Source organism: Chrysemys picta, chromosome 5 (assembly GCF_011386835.1).
Source record: "Chrysemys picta bellii isolate R12L10 chromosome 5, ASM1138683v2, whole genome shotgun sequence".
Classification (NCBI taxonomy): Eukaryota; Metazoa; Chordata; order Testudines; family Emydidae; genus Chrysemys; species Chrysemys picta.
In genome coordinates this window covers 45,721,613-45,734,962 of record NC_088795.1, presented here as the reverse complement: position 1 = coordinate 45,734,962, position 13,350 = coordinate 45,721,613, and the positions used below count along the sequence as shown (strand labels likewise).

At 42.4% G+C, this 13,350-nt stretch overlaps 1 protein-coding gene across 10 annotated transcripts in view; it reads right to left on the bottom strand.

Moving 5' to 3' along the window:
• Nucleotides 1-13,350, bottom strand: part of INTU (inturned planar cell polarity protein) — a 113,967-nt gene that overhangs the window by 90,258 nt on the left and 10,359 nt on the right. For 9 of the 10 annotated variants that reach the window (XR_010601771.1, XM_024110370.3, XM_065597674.1 and 6 more), the window contains exon 2: nt 9,037-9,626. Coding sequence is in view for 9 of the 10 variants with exons in the window: in XM_024110370.3 (XP_023966138.2) it covers nt 9,037-9,626 (590 nt within the window). In the remaining variant the exon portion in view is untranslated. The remainder of the gene's footprint in view (nt 1-9,036; nt 9,627-13,350) is intronic. The other variant, XM_065597672.1, reaches the window with a different exon arrangement.

The window sequence follows — 13,350 nt, the reverse complement described above, 5'->3', positions numbered from 1 at the left end:
TGTTAGCCCATTTGGTTGTAAAACAAAGTGCTTAATCTGCAGTATTAATCTGCAATATTTTTAAACTTTGACAGCTATTAAAGTAGCTACCATACTTCTCATTGAGAATACAATCTCAGAGCTGTATGAGATTACTTGAAAAAAAAAAAAAAAGGCAGGTGTTCTGTCTGCCAGGGATACAAAACGAATATCTACAGAGTTCTGATTTAGAAATCAAATTAGAAAGTTAAATTAGATATGCCAAGTGTCCCAAGACTATTACTAATATAGTCAAAGAACAGCACTTCAAAATGTTCATGTTCAGAGGGAAAAGTTGTTTAATGCCTGGTTCTCAAGCTTATGATGAGCAGCGAGATCACATATTGTTTTACAGAGTAACAAATGCATATAGGCAAAGTAGTGTATTGTTCTGCAGGCCCTTATTGGTAAAAGATGAGAGAAATAGAGTTCTAGCAACATTGGTTAGCCTGAACCATACCATTTTGATAATCTTAACAACTGATAAACTAGTAATTCTTGTGAGTATTTAGATCAACTTAAACTTGAAGTACATCTAAATAAAGAAATGCTCAATTCAGGGCAGGATTCTTGAATCTCATCTTAAGCTTTTTCTTTTAAGTGATATTTTAGACCATAATAAACTTGTATTTTTCTTTTCTCTTCATGTTAGTACCATGTACGTATCTAAAATTAAACAGGAGGGTCAGCCTGCAGAACTGCACTTCTGGTTTTAACCAGAGTTTGGGTGTACACTCATAAGGACCTGGCTATCTTGCCTTCTGATATACAATACAGCAATGCTAAACCAGAAGGGTTTCTGACTGGAACAAAACTAAATTAAAAGTGGTTTACAAAAAAAAATTAAGTGTTTGGGTTTTTAATTGTACATCCCTTATGCCAACTGTATTAAAATCCAAGCATTTAGGTTATGCAAAATATCTCTGGTGCTAGATACCACATATAGATTTCAGAGTACCCAATGTTCACTGCACATGTATAATTTAGAGTATTTTTATATGGAAATTATACTTTTTATGCCACTTGGCACAGAATGTAGCACATTTTCCCCGTTCAAAGCTGAATGATGGCAGTATGCTTTAAAGTATTTTGTTTCCAACATGTAAAAATATGGTTGATGGTAGCTCAGGACATGTAATAAACCACCAACCTCTGAGGTTTAAGTAACTGGGACATTTGTTTAAAACAAAACAAAGATTTCATTTCTCCACACCATCTTAACATGCTATTGCCTCCTTAGCTCTTAAGGATAAATGCAATACTGACATACCTGCCATGGAAACAGAAACAGTTGAGGAGTTAATCTCATCTCCTAGGCCTGGTACATGTCATAGTGATCTGCCTGTATGCCCATTCTTGTAGACAATCAGGAGAGAAGAGACTACTACTTTAACTCAGGACTAGTGTGACCAGATGTCCCAATTTTATAGAGACAGTCCTGATATTCAGGGTTTGTGTCTCATATAGATGCCTATTACCTCTTACCGCCTGTCCTGTTTTTTCACACTTGCTGTCTGGTCATCTTAAGTGTGACCCAAGCGAAGGAATTACATTGTTAGTGTGGTGGTAGGCATTTACAAACTGTTGGTTAATGAAATGTATGCATATAAACTAGGGTTACCATATTTCAACAATCAAAAAAGAGGACGGGAGGAGCCCCGCCCCTGTCCTAGCCCCACCCCCGTCCTGTCCGAGCCCCGCCCCTGCCCCTTCCACTCCCTCCCACTTCCTGCCCCCTCAGAACCCCCAACCCTCCCCCCCCACAACTTGTCCCCTGACTGCCCCCCAGGACTCCACCCCCTCCCTAAGCCTCCCTGCCTCTTGTCCCCTGACTGCCTCCTCCTGAGACCTTCCCCACATCCTAACTGGCCCCCTAGGACCCTACCCCCTACCTGTCCCCTGACTGCCCCAACCCTTATCCACACCCCCACCCCCTGACAGCCCCCCCAGAACTCTTGACCCATCTAAACCCCTCTGCTCCCTGTCCCCTGACTGCCCCCTCCTGGAACCCCTGCTCCTAACTGCCCTCCAGAACCCCACCCCCTACCTAAGCCTCCCTGTTCCTTATCCCCTAACTGCCCCTTCCTAAGACCCCCCCCAACTGGCCCCCAGGACCCTACCTCCTACCTGTACCCTGACTGCCCCAAACCTTATCCACCCTCCCCCAGGAAGCCCGCCCCGAACTCCCGATCCCCCCCCCCCGCTCCTTGTCCCCTGACTGCCCCCTCCTGGGACCCCTGCTCCTAACTGCCCTCCAGAACCCCACCCCCTATTTATGTACAGGCGTGACTACCTGCCCTTTCCTGGTTACTATACGCGGCCAGTCCGCATCCACATCCAGTAGTTAAAAAAAAAAAAAAACCTAATAATTTAAATTGGAATTTCAGCCATTAATAAGTATTTATTATATAGTTAAAACCATTCTATTGAAGGACAGATATTAAATAACACTAAATATGTTAATGTTCAAAACAATATTAAAAATTTGAAAATTTAGAGCATGGAAACCAAAATAGCTAAAATTTAGTTTTGGCAAGATACACGGAATGGAAACTCCGGGATCTTTACCTGTCACTGAATATAGCCATCATACCAATAGTGGAATATAAAACAAGTCTACATATACTCTCCTTAAAATTTTTACTTCTGTCCATTCCCAATAATTGTAACAAATCATTATTCCCTTCACTCCACTTGCCACGCGCCCCAAGCACAAAACCAAAGAAGTGGATATTTTTACCTCCCGTTAAGTTTTTAATTTCTTCCTCTAACTCAAGATAATAAGCCACCTTCTCACTGTGGGCTTGTTCCAAACTTCCGGCATTATCCTCCCATCGCACTGTAACATCAACCACCACTGCTGTATCTCCTTTTATAAATATAATATCCGGCTTTCTTAACTCACCCTTACTATTTCTCAAATGGGGCTCTATTATTGCCTTCCACCCTAATTTACCAACCTTATCTACAACTGCAGACACTACTCTATTATGCCTTTTTATCCTAGCATTCTTAGTCTTATAACATTGTCCTGAGATATGGGGAACAGTCTCCCGCACTTTACCGCACCATCTACAAAGAGCATTCACACATCCTCTTCCTCTTGCTAATGTCTCCCTAGTAGGATAAATATTTGCCCTAAGCTGCAATGCTGCGATATACGCTGACGATTTAACTTTACTAGAGTTTCTAAAAATCGAATTACTAATTAAATCATTTTTAAAATATTTTATCCCTACTCCCTGACATCTCAGTTCCGACCATCTTAAAAATTCCTCTTCCCTCCATTTCTTGGGATGAGATGTTACTGCACTAAATAACAATATTTTATCCACAAGATTTTCTCCTGCATATAGATAAGATAGGTCCATCCAATCATCTCTCGAGACAATATGTCTCCTCCATTTACGAATTAACATATTTGGGATTTGCACACTAAACTTAGTGAGAGCTAAACCACCATCCCTACCTCTAGAATAAAATATCCCATCTGTGGTACACTGAGGTAAATGTAAAATCTCTTTAACTATTTTTCTAACTAACACATCAAGATCATCTAAAAGATTAAAAGGGGGTTCTATTAAAAGAAGATTATAAAATAGCTTCGGTAAGATGTATGTCTGTAAAATTAATATTTTTGGGGCCGGTTTTAATGGGGCCTTAATTAAATTCTCACTCCAATCTTTCAATTTTTCTTTAAGTACTGGTCCCCCTACACCTATCCAGGGATCTATTCTAGCTCCTAAATATTTTTCAAAATCCCCTGGTTGAACATATTCAATCTCCTCTGACCCTATCTGCCAATTATCCTTAGGATTAACTACATAGGTTTTATGTTTAGTTAAAATATGAAAGCCTTTCGTTTTCTTCACATTAACAGAGAGATTAGTATTTTTACAAAACTCCTCTAAGATACCCAAATTTTTGATCATTCCTTTATATGAGCTACTTAAAATTGCCACATCATCGGCAAAAGCCAATGACGTGACACTATTACCCTTAACATAAAAACCACTTCCTTCTACTTCTAATCTAGTTAAAAAGGGGATCCATAGCAATATTAAACAAAATTGGGGACAACGGGTCACCCTGCTTGACCCCCCTCCTAATTAAAATAGACTCAGTAGCTTCATCACCCACCCATACCCTAGTTGTGCAATTATCATAAAGGTCCCTAATAATATCTATAAAATGTTCATCTATACCAAATCTTCTCAACCCGGCTATTATATGTCCGTGTCCCACAGAATCAAATGCTTTAGCCAGATCTACAAACACTATTGCAATTTCATTCCCATTTCGTTTAGCCCCTTTAATCAAATTCTCTAATATAGCAATATTTTCCTCACACCAAGGGGCGGATATAAACCCTTTTTGTCTACTACATATCTTAACTGTTTCCACCAGTCTTTTTGCTAATATTTTGGTATAGATTCTAATCCAAACTGACCCAATTGTCAATGGTCTCCAAGATGTTAACTTCTTCATTTCCTCCTCATCTTGTGTCTTTGGTATTAAAATCGTTCTATTTTTCTTAAATTCATCTGGTACCTGTCTATTTAGAAACCATATATTAAAAATGTTTGTAAGTATTAAGGAGTCTAAATTAAAAATATCCCACAAATTGCTCACTTTTACTTTATCTGGGCCAGGAGCACTATCTTTTCTTATTTCTCTTAAAGCTATTCTAATCTCATCCACAGAGATCGGACTCATTAATATATCATTATCCGCATTCTCTGTGGATGATGGCCACCCTATCATATTACCATGTCCAATTGTTCCCAAAATATTTACATAGTATTCCTCAATTTCTTTCATAGGGATAGCACACTTAGCCTTATCTGGCTCTCCCATTATAATGCGAGTCAATCTTCTTCTATCCTTATCAAATAATTGTTGATAGAATTTATACTTAGCTTTCTTTGTAGCATATCTCCTACTTGCATTAAATTGCTTCCTTCTCTCCTCCTTTCTCATCTTCCCTTTTCCTTTATTCCTCAACTCTATTTGACTTTCATTTCTAGGGTCCTTTCCCTCTACTAATGAATAACATAATTTTTCCAACATTGCCCATCCGAGAGCTTTTGTTAAATCCTCCTTTAATAATCCTTCAATTTCCCCTAAACTATTTATTATTTCTCTTCCCTCCCTACTTTGTTTTCCCCGTTTACATATTTTCTCCACTAAATCCACTTCTGGATGTCCTTTTAGTGGGAAAATCCGCTCTCTTGGGGGCCGAATTTCTAATATATTTACTCTAATGTCCTCTACCTCAGTCACTTCCTCCCTATCTCCTGTTACCACTAACTTCTTCTTTGCTAATTCTCGTCTTTTATCTGATATTTGTTTATTCGTTTTGGTCCTCATCTCGCTCTCAATACATTTATTTATATTCCTTTTCCCAATATATTTCCTTTCCAACTGTATAAGCTGCGCAACCTCATCTTTGGTCCATATACGAGATCTAATCGATCCCTCTTTGATCTTACTTTTAGCAGCCATATCTTCTTTTCTTTGCTCATTCCTCACAGCAGGGTGTCTATGTCTACAGTGTTGGCTCAATCCAGATCTAGTATGAAAACCAAGCCCACAGACCGAGCACGTATGGCTCTTCATTGGGGTATCCGCCTTCTTGGGTATGCACTTGGGGTAGTGGCAAGCTATATTACGATATTGAGAAGATTTTCCACATTTACTACATACAACTCGTATGGCTTTACTTTTATGAACCACATTAATGTGTTTGGCCCATTTACCAAATGTTGGTAATATCTGGGGACATATTGGACAATTAAAACTATCAACGGGATACTCTAAATAAAAAACCCCATCCTTCCACGAACTACTTTCTAATATATTTATATTACTACCAGTACTGTTAAGATCCTTATTACGATCCTTATTAAAATCAGTACTTGGTCTAAAACTATTTAATAAACTAGACCCATTAACTAAATGAGCATTAAGATATCCCGATTCCCTAACATATGGATCATCAAATGTACTTAAATACTTAAAATCTGGATTAAAACTGTCCATAGTTAAATCATTAAAAGTGTCCCTTGTAAAAACCATCGGTAAGATAGATAAAATCTCCTCACCACGATCATCACAAACATTCTCCTCTACCTCCTCTCCATGCTCCACTGGGAGGACTTGATTCTCACTCTCATTCTCATGAGACTTCATTATAGTCCACACCATTTTATCCATTGGTCCAGCGACCCTGATCACACCCCTAATATATTTAACACTGTCAGCCGGGGCATCAAAGCCAACAGCGGGGGCGTTATTAACCCAGTCCAGCGCCAATCCGGTATAAAAATATAAATTACTTTTTTCCATAGCTAAAAGATTTACCCTTCTCAGGGGGAAACTAACCCTTTCCAGGGGGAAACTAACCCGTACCTGGGGGAGGCTACCCTTACCTGGGGGGCATCCATGTGGCACCATATGGGGCTGCCCAACCCCGTCCCACACCCCACTGAATGTGGGATGTGGGTTCGTCCTCCGCAATCCGCCTGGCTATCCAAGCCAGTTACCGACTCTCACCACGAGGAGGTAGCGGTTGGACTTGCAATCCAGAGGCTTTGCACACTAAGCCTCCCTGTTTCTTGTCCCCTAACTGCCCCCTCCTGTACCCTGACTGCCCAAAACCTTACACCCCCAACCCCCAGACAGCCCCCCCCCAAACTCCCTGACCCATCCAACCCTCCCCCCTGCTCCCTGTCTCTTGATTACCCCCTCCCCCAGAACCTCCCTGCCGCTTCTCTGGCCCCTGGCCCCCTTACTGTGCTGCAGAGCAGCACGCTCGACAGCGGGGGAGGGCAGCAGGGTCGGAGCTCCAGACGAACAGCCCCGCGATCTGTGAATGCAGGGAGGGAGGGGAGTGGTGTCAAGTTTCAGGAGAGAGGCGGGGGGGAAGTGCAGGAAGGGCTCTGGCTGTCGGAGCCCCGGCTGGTCTGTAAGCCGCGTGCACGCTCTGCATGGGGGGGGGGGGGGGGGGGGGGGGGAAGGGGAAGGGGAGGGGAAGTCCGGACATTGACAAATTCCCCCCGGACGCTATTTTTAACCCGAAAAAGCCGGACGAATGGTAACCCTATATAAACCAGGGCCTATCAAGCTGAAGATACAGCCTGAGTCTCCCTCCAACCTTATTTATATAGTAGCCCTTTCCTATTTTATGGCACAACTTGAAGGGTTTTTTTTTTTTTTTTTTTTAAACAAGGGAATATTCTTTAATACTCTTAACCAAAACATGCATTATTGAGTCAATGTGTGATCTGTCTTTATGTGTACAAGGTAGAATTTTCAAGAGTGCTTACGTGATTTGACTTTCAAATGGGACTTGTGCTCCTAAATTATTTAAGAGTTTTTGAAAATCCCATCCAGAGTATACATCTTCACTCCCTTCTCTCCAGAGAACAATTTGAAGGCTAATATCACCAGTCCTTTACAGATGAACAGGTAGAGGTTTTGTGCAGTATGTATCTGTTCTCACAATACATTTAGACCATTATACTTACAGACTGTTTCCTCTTGAGCATTTAAGGTAATTGCAGTTTCTACCAAGACCCCGTAAAATGGTGGCATAGGACTATCATTCCTCCCCCCCGCCCACATGCTTCCCTTACCCAACATGCTTCCCTCCCATACTTTAATTTAGTTTCAGAATACACACATATACATACATTTCAAAGCTTCATACTTTGGATCACACAGTGACGGTCTTATTGGATTACCACAAAATTGCCACGGGGATAACTGCATCTCTGATCCCTTTGTAGTCTCCTTGAGGGCACTCCTACTCAGATCTCAGGCCTCTAGCCATCACCTTTTTCAGGGTAGGAATTCATGTCCCTCTCCCTCCAGACTAGGGATTTGGGCTGTAATTTCCTTGCAAGTTACAGTTAGGGTTGCCAGCCCTCCGGGATTGTCCTGAAGTCTCCAAGAATAAAAGATTAATCTTTAATTAAAGATTATGTCATGTGATGAAAGCTCTAAGAATACATCCAACCAAAATTGGGAACCCTAGTTACAGTGCTTCTCCAAGCAAATCTCACTTTAGAAGAACTGCAGGTGCTGGACTATCTACCAGAAACTATGACAGGTTTACCAGTGACCAATCAATTTTCACAAACCACATTACATTTAGGACAAAAATATTACAGAGAAAAAAGGTATTACAAAACCGAAAGTCTACATGCAGGCTAATCTCACCAGGCACGGGATTCTTGTAGGTCCATACACCAGTTTATCAGTTCTTTGTTCCACAGTGCCTCACACACTGAATCAGCTCAGGCTCACCCTTTACACAGTTTGGAGCCTTTGTTTGCTGCTCCTCTTGAACCCAGTCAAAACTAGTATATGCTGTCCCACTTATCTTGTCTCCCTCTCCAACCATGGTACTCCTATAGACTTCAGCTGCCTAGAGAGTTGCATTAATTGTCCCCAGTGATCCAAGACCCAACATGCCAGGAGCACAAAAACACATTAATTGCTTATTGGTAATAGTCTATGAATAGCCTATGTGCCTATAGCTTAGTGTGGATAAAAATTGATTTTTTTTTTAAATAAAAATATGTTTTTTTTTATTTAAATACAATTTTTTTATTTCAATTACAATGTTTTTCTTTTAGAAGATAAACCTGTTTAAAATGAAATCCGAATTTAATATCAAATATGTTGAGGCCTAAACTATTTTTAAGATAGCTGTAAATGTGGATCATATTTTGATAAGAGAAGTTTATGTATCCAAAACATATGGTTGTTTTGTTTAATAAAAATAAGTTATATATGCTGTTTTGTGTTCAACTAAATTCCAGTTACAGTAGAACCTCAGAGTTATGAGCCAACCAGCTCAAATATACTTAAAATGTCAGAAATATTTAAATTATCCTTTATATCTACTGAAAATGCTTGTTAGTAGAGGTTTTGCTGCAATTTAAAGAGTAATTTAGTATCTGCATTGGTTTTAATCAGAGCAAGCACATCAGTGTTCATTGGGTTACTTACCAATCAAGATCTGACCTGTTTTTATGGCTGAGCTGCCTGGGACCAAGCCATGAACTACAAGCTTCTCTTCATTGATCCCTTTGTTGCTTCTGTCTTGTTCTTGCTTTTCAGCTCTTCTGCTGCTCCATGAAGACTGATGAACAATCCCTACCAATGCCTCCAGAAGCTTGAGTTTTTCCCTTGCTCCATCGTTGGGTAGTCTTTTTGGATTTACATAAACACATACATCTTTGTACCGTTGCTGGACTATGACTCCCACCTTCTGAGTGGATTGATGTTTCAGTATGGAGGTTGGGCCAGAAGGTTGCCCACAACTACCACCAGTTCCTTTCTTACCAGAATGCTTTGGTAAAAGGCTTTTCTTTTTTAAAATTTTGGTGATTTTTTTCAGTCTGGGTTCATACTTTCTTTCTTTTCGTGGTCCCTCTTGAATTACCTCAGCTTCATTGTCACGGAACCTGACATGATTCACTGCAGGCACCTCCGAAGAACTGTCTTGAAGAAGAGTTTCTTCTTCACCTTCACTCAGTTCTAGATAAAATAATTCCCCATTTTTCTGCACACTGTCCAACCATTCAGGCTCAAGGTCGCTGAGAGAGAGAGAGAGAGAGAGAGAAACACAATTAAATGCTAATGCAGACAAGGAAGATAGCAATACCAACTACGTTTGTTTACTTCGGGGAGGGAGTGAGAAAAAGTCTCTCTCTTGAAATTCTATGGCCTTGGTGCTCTAGATCATGTTGAATATAAAAATCCTTACGGAAGAAAAGAAAGGAAAAAAAAGCAGTGGGAGAACCACAACTGTCCTTCCAGAGTCTGAAGTAGCTTTTTATAGTGTCTTACTATTCATCCATTGCAAAACCATCATTCACAGAAGCCAATTTCATTGAACCGTTCCTTTCACAGCCATGTCTGAATAAGTAACCCCATTATCCATCAGAGTGAGGGGTTCTCTTTTAGAGAAACAAGAACGACATCTTGTCCATTCTCTCCCATGTTTCTCCCTTAAGCCATCGGAAAGAACAGTTGTATTGATGGCATTTATGAACAGCATACAAATAAAAATTGAGTTAGCAGTGTACTTTAGCAATAAAAGATAACAGACTATCAATGCTTTGTTTATGGGAAGATTTCCACCTCCCTTCCCTATACCAACTGGGTTTATTTTTAAGTATCAATAAAATAAGCTTCCATTTAGAACTGATAACAGTACAATATTAGTTCCGTAGTCAGTCTAAATTAAGAGTACTCTTTTGGTAATATAGGTTTCCATGGGTTTAGGTGAGTAAAGCACATTATATGCAGTCAGCTATATAACTGAAGATCTAAGGGACAATTGAGGTGACTCCAACTGGACAGATTTCTGATGGAATGTTTATGAAGGAACTCCATGATACTGTTTTTCCTTCCTGAGGCCCCCATGAGAGCCCTTCTGAGGAAGATCCACAGTTTTGTTTACTTAGATTGTAACGTCTTGGAAGCAGGGAATATATGTTTTCTGTGTTTGTACAGCACCTACCATAATGGGGTCCTAGCCCACACCTGGACTCCTAATTGCCAAGATAATATAAATAACTTGGTGGCAGGAGTCATTCTGCACAGCATTCTCCATCTGCAGACAAACAAACATCTGCACACAAGTTCATGCTGCTTGGGGGGAAAGTTAACTGAGTCTCCATGTCTCTCCCATCCTCATCCCCATTATCCATCCTCCAGCTTCCACAGGAGTACTGCAGCTGGGGAGGGAGGAGCAAGCAGAGCAGCAGCATAGAGGGATTTGTAAATTTGTGCAGGCCTGGGAGTTTCCTTCCCCATGGATCTGCAAGATAGTGGGGCCACAATACCAACACAGCCTCACCCATCCACTAAGGCTCTTCTTTCCTGGGTAAAGATTTGAAAGAAACTGTATAAGTTGAACATCAGAAAACATTCTTCCTCCCCCTCAATACAATACGGCCTCAAGACATGAAATGTGTTAGAGTAGTAGGCATGAGCATGAATGACCTTGGTTCATTAGTAGGGATTTTGACACTGAAGTAGTTGGGACAATAAACTGATTAGAGCAAGATATCAGTTTTCATACAGATTTACTCTTTGAAACCTATGAATTACATTCAACTAGCATTGCTGTGCTTTCAGAGTCAGCTACAAAACATCTGTGCAGGTTTCTTGGTAAAAATGTGAATAAAGATGTACTAGAATGGAAGGATGTATACGCTGTGCTCTGATCTTACAGAAACAAAAAACTTCAAAAGCAAGAGAGGCAGACAGAAATATGACTGCTTTTAAAAATTACAAATTAAGAACATAGGTCATCTATGCAACACAGTGAAGTGCTTCAACCTCCAACAATTAGGCCACATGATACTGTGCAAAAACTGAGTTTATCTTCACTAGTTGTTCTCTTCTCCCTCTGCTGAAACCAAATCTAAAAGTATTATAGAAATATTTCCAATAATTGTCTAACCACATACATATTTGTTACTTTCTAAACAAAAAGAAATCTGTACTAACAAATTAAGTTTTTAATAGAATTTTAACCACACAATGACAAATGGGGAAAGGAGAAAAGAGGTCCCCTAGGTTTTTAGCGCATATGAATCACACCCAAAACATGGTAACTACAGCTGGTATGGAATTTTCTGATGAAACAGGTTTTTGGCAGAAAATGCTAATTTGTTGAAATGTTTTGTGGAAATATGTTGTTTTTGACAAACTTCTTATGAAGCAGGCAGGGTTTCGTCTAGGGTTACCATTCGTCCGGATTCCCCCGGACACGTCTGGCTTTTAGAGTTAAAAATAGCGTCCGGGGCGGAATTTGTAAATGTCCGGACTTCACCCCCCCACCCCCCCATGCAGAGCGCGCGCGGCTGACAGGGCAGCCGGCCGGATGGTGCCACTTACATGGGGCTCTGACAGCCAGAGAGAGCCCCTTCCTCCGCTTCCCCCTCCTCTCCCCTGCAGCTGAGAGCACTCCCTCCCTGCCTCCCGCAGATCACCAGCTGGCCGTTTGCACCAGCAGTCTGGAGCTCCTCCCCCTGCTCCTCCTCCCCAGCACGCTGGTCTGAGCGGCAGGGTAAGGGGGCCAGGGGGTCGGAGAAGGGGCAAGGAGGTTCTGGAGGGGGCAGTCAAGAGACGGGGGGTCAGGAGTTCGGGGGGGGTTCTGGGGGGGGTGTGGATAAGGTTTTGGGCAGTCAGGGTACAGGTAGGGGGTAGGGTCCAGGGGGGGCAGTTGGGGGGGGGTCTCAGGAGGGGGCAGTTAGGGGACAAGGAACAGGGAGGCTTAGGTAGGGGGTGGGATTCTGGAGGGCAGTTAAGAGCAGGGGTCCCAGGAGGAGCAGAGGGGTTTAGATGGGTCAGGAGTTCTGGGGGGGGCTGTCAGGGGGTGGGGAGTGGTTGGATGGGGCGTGGGAGTCCCAGGGGTCTGTCTGGGGGTGTGGATAAGGGTTGGGGCAGTCAAAGGACAGGTAGGGGGTAAGGTCCTAGGGGGACAGTTAGGATGGGGGGAGGGTCTCAGGAGGGGGCAGTCAGGGGACAAGGAGCGGGGGGAGGGTTGGGGGTTCTGAGGGGGGCGGGAAGTGGGAGGGGCAGGGGCAGGGCTAGGGCAGGACGTGGGCGGGGCTAGGGCGGGGCTCCTCCCATCCTCTTTTTTGCTTGCTGAAATATGGTAACCCTAGTTTTGTCAGAACCCTGCCTGGTTTCTGCCAGCTTGCCTGGTGGGCTGCTGAGGAGACCAGTATCTAGGGCTTTTAGGATCTATGCTGAACAGCTGGGGAGCCCTGGCTCTGCAGCAGGAAGTCTGGAAGCCCCAAGAATTCCAGCTTGAAAAAGGCTCACAGTGCTTCCAAGCTGATTGGGAGCTAGAGCTCATGGCTCGGTGGTAAACTCTGAGGCTATGGTTCAGCCTCTCGCGGAGGTGGATTAACTAAACTGATGGGAGAAGCTCGCTCTCGTTGGCTTAAAGCAGTGCTGGGCTGCGTGCAGGCCACAGATTGCACACCACTGGCTTAGAGCATCTTCACTAAAGTGCTACAGGGGCATAACTGCATCAGTGAAGCTGTGCTGATGCAGCATTTTAAGCTTAGATCTGCCCTTAGTTACAAGATGGTCATCTGCAGGGAACAGGATTTGCCTCCAGAAGAAGCATAACACTCTAATGAGATGCACAGAAGCAGTGTAACTGTGAACCTTACTGGTGTTTCTGGAAGAGAAGAATTCCTATGCAAACTTCCAGACCTTACTGTAGTAGCAGAGCTACTCTGAGGCTGCTACTCCAGCCTTAATCTAAAATAGTCACTACAACAGAGGCTGGAG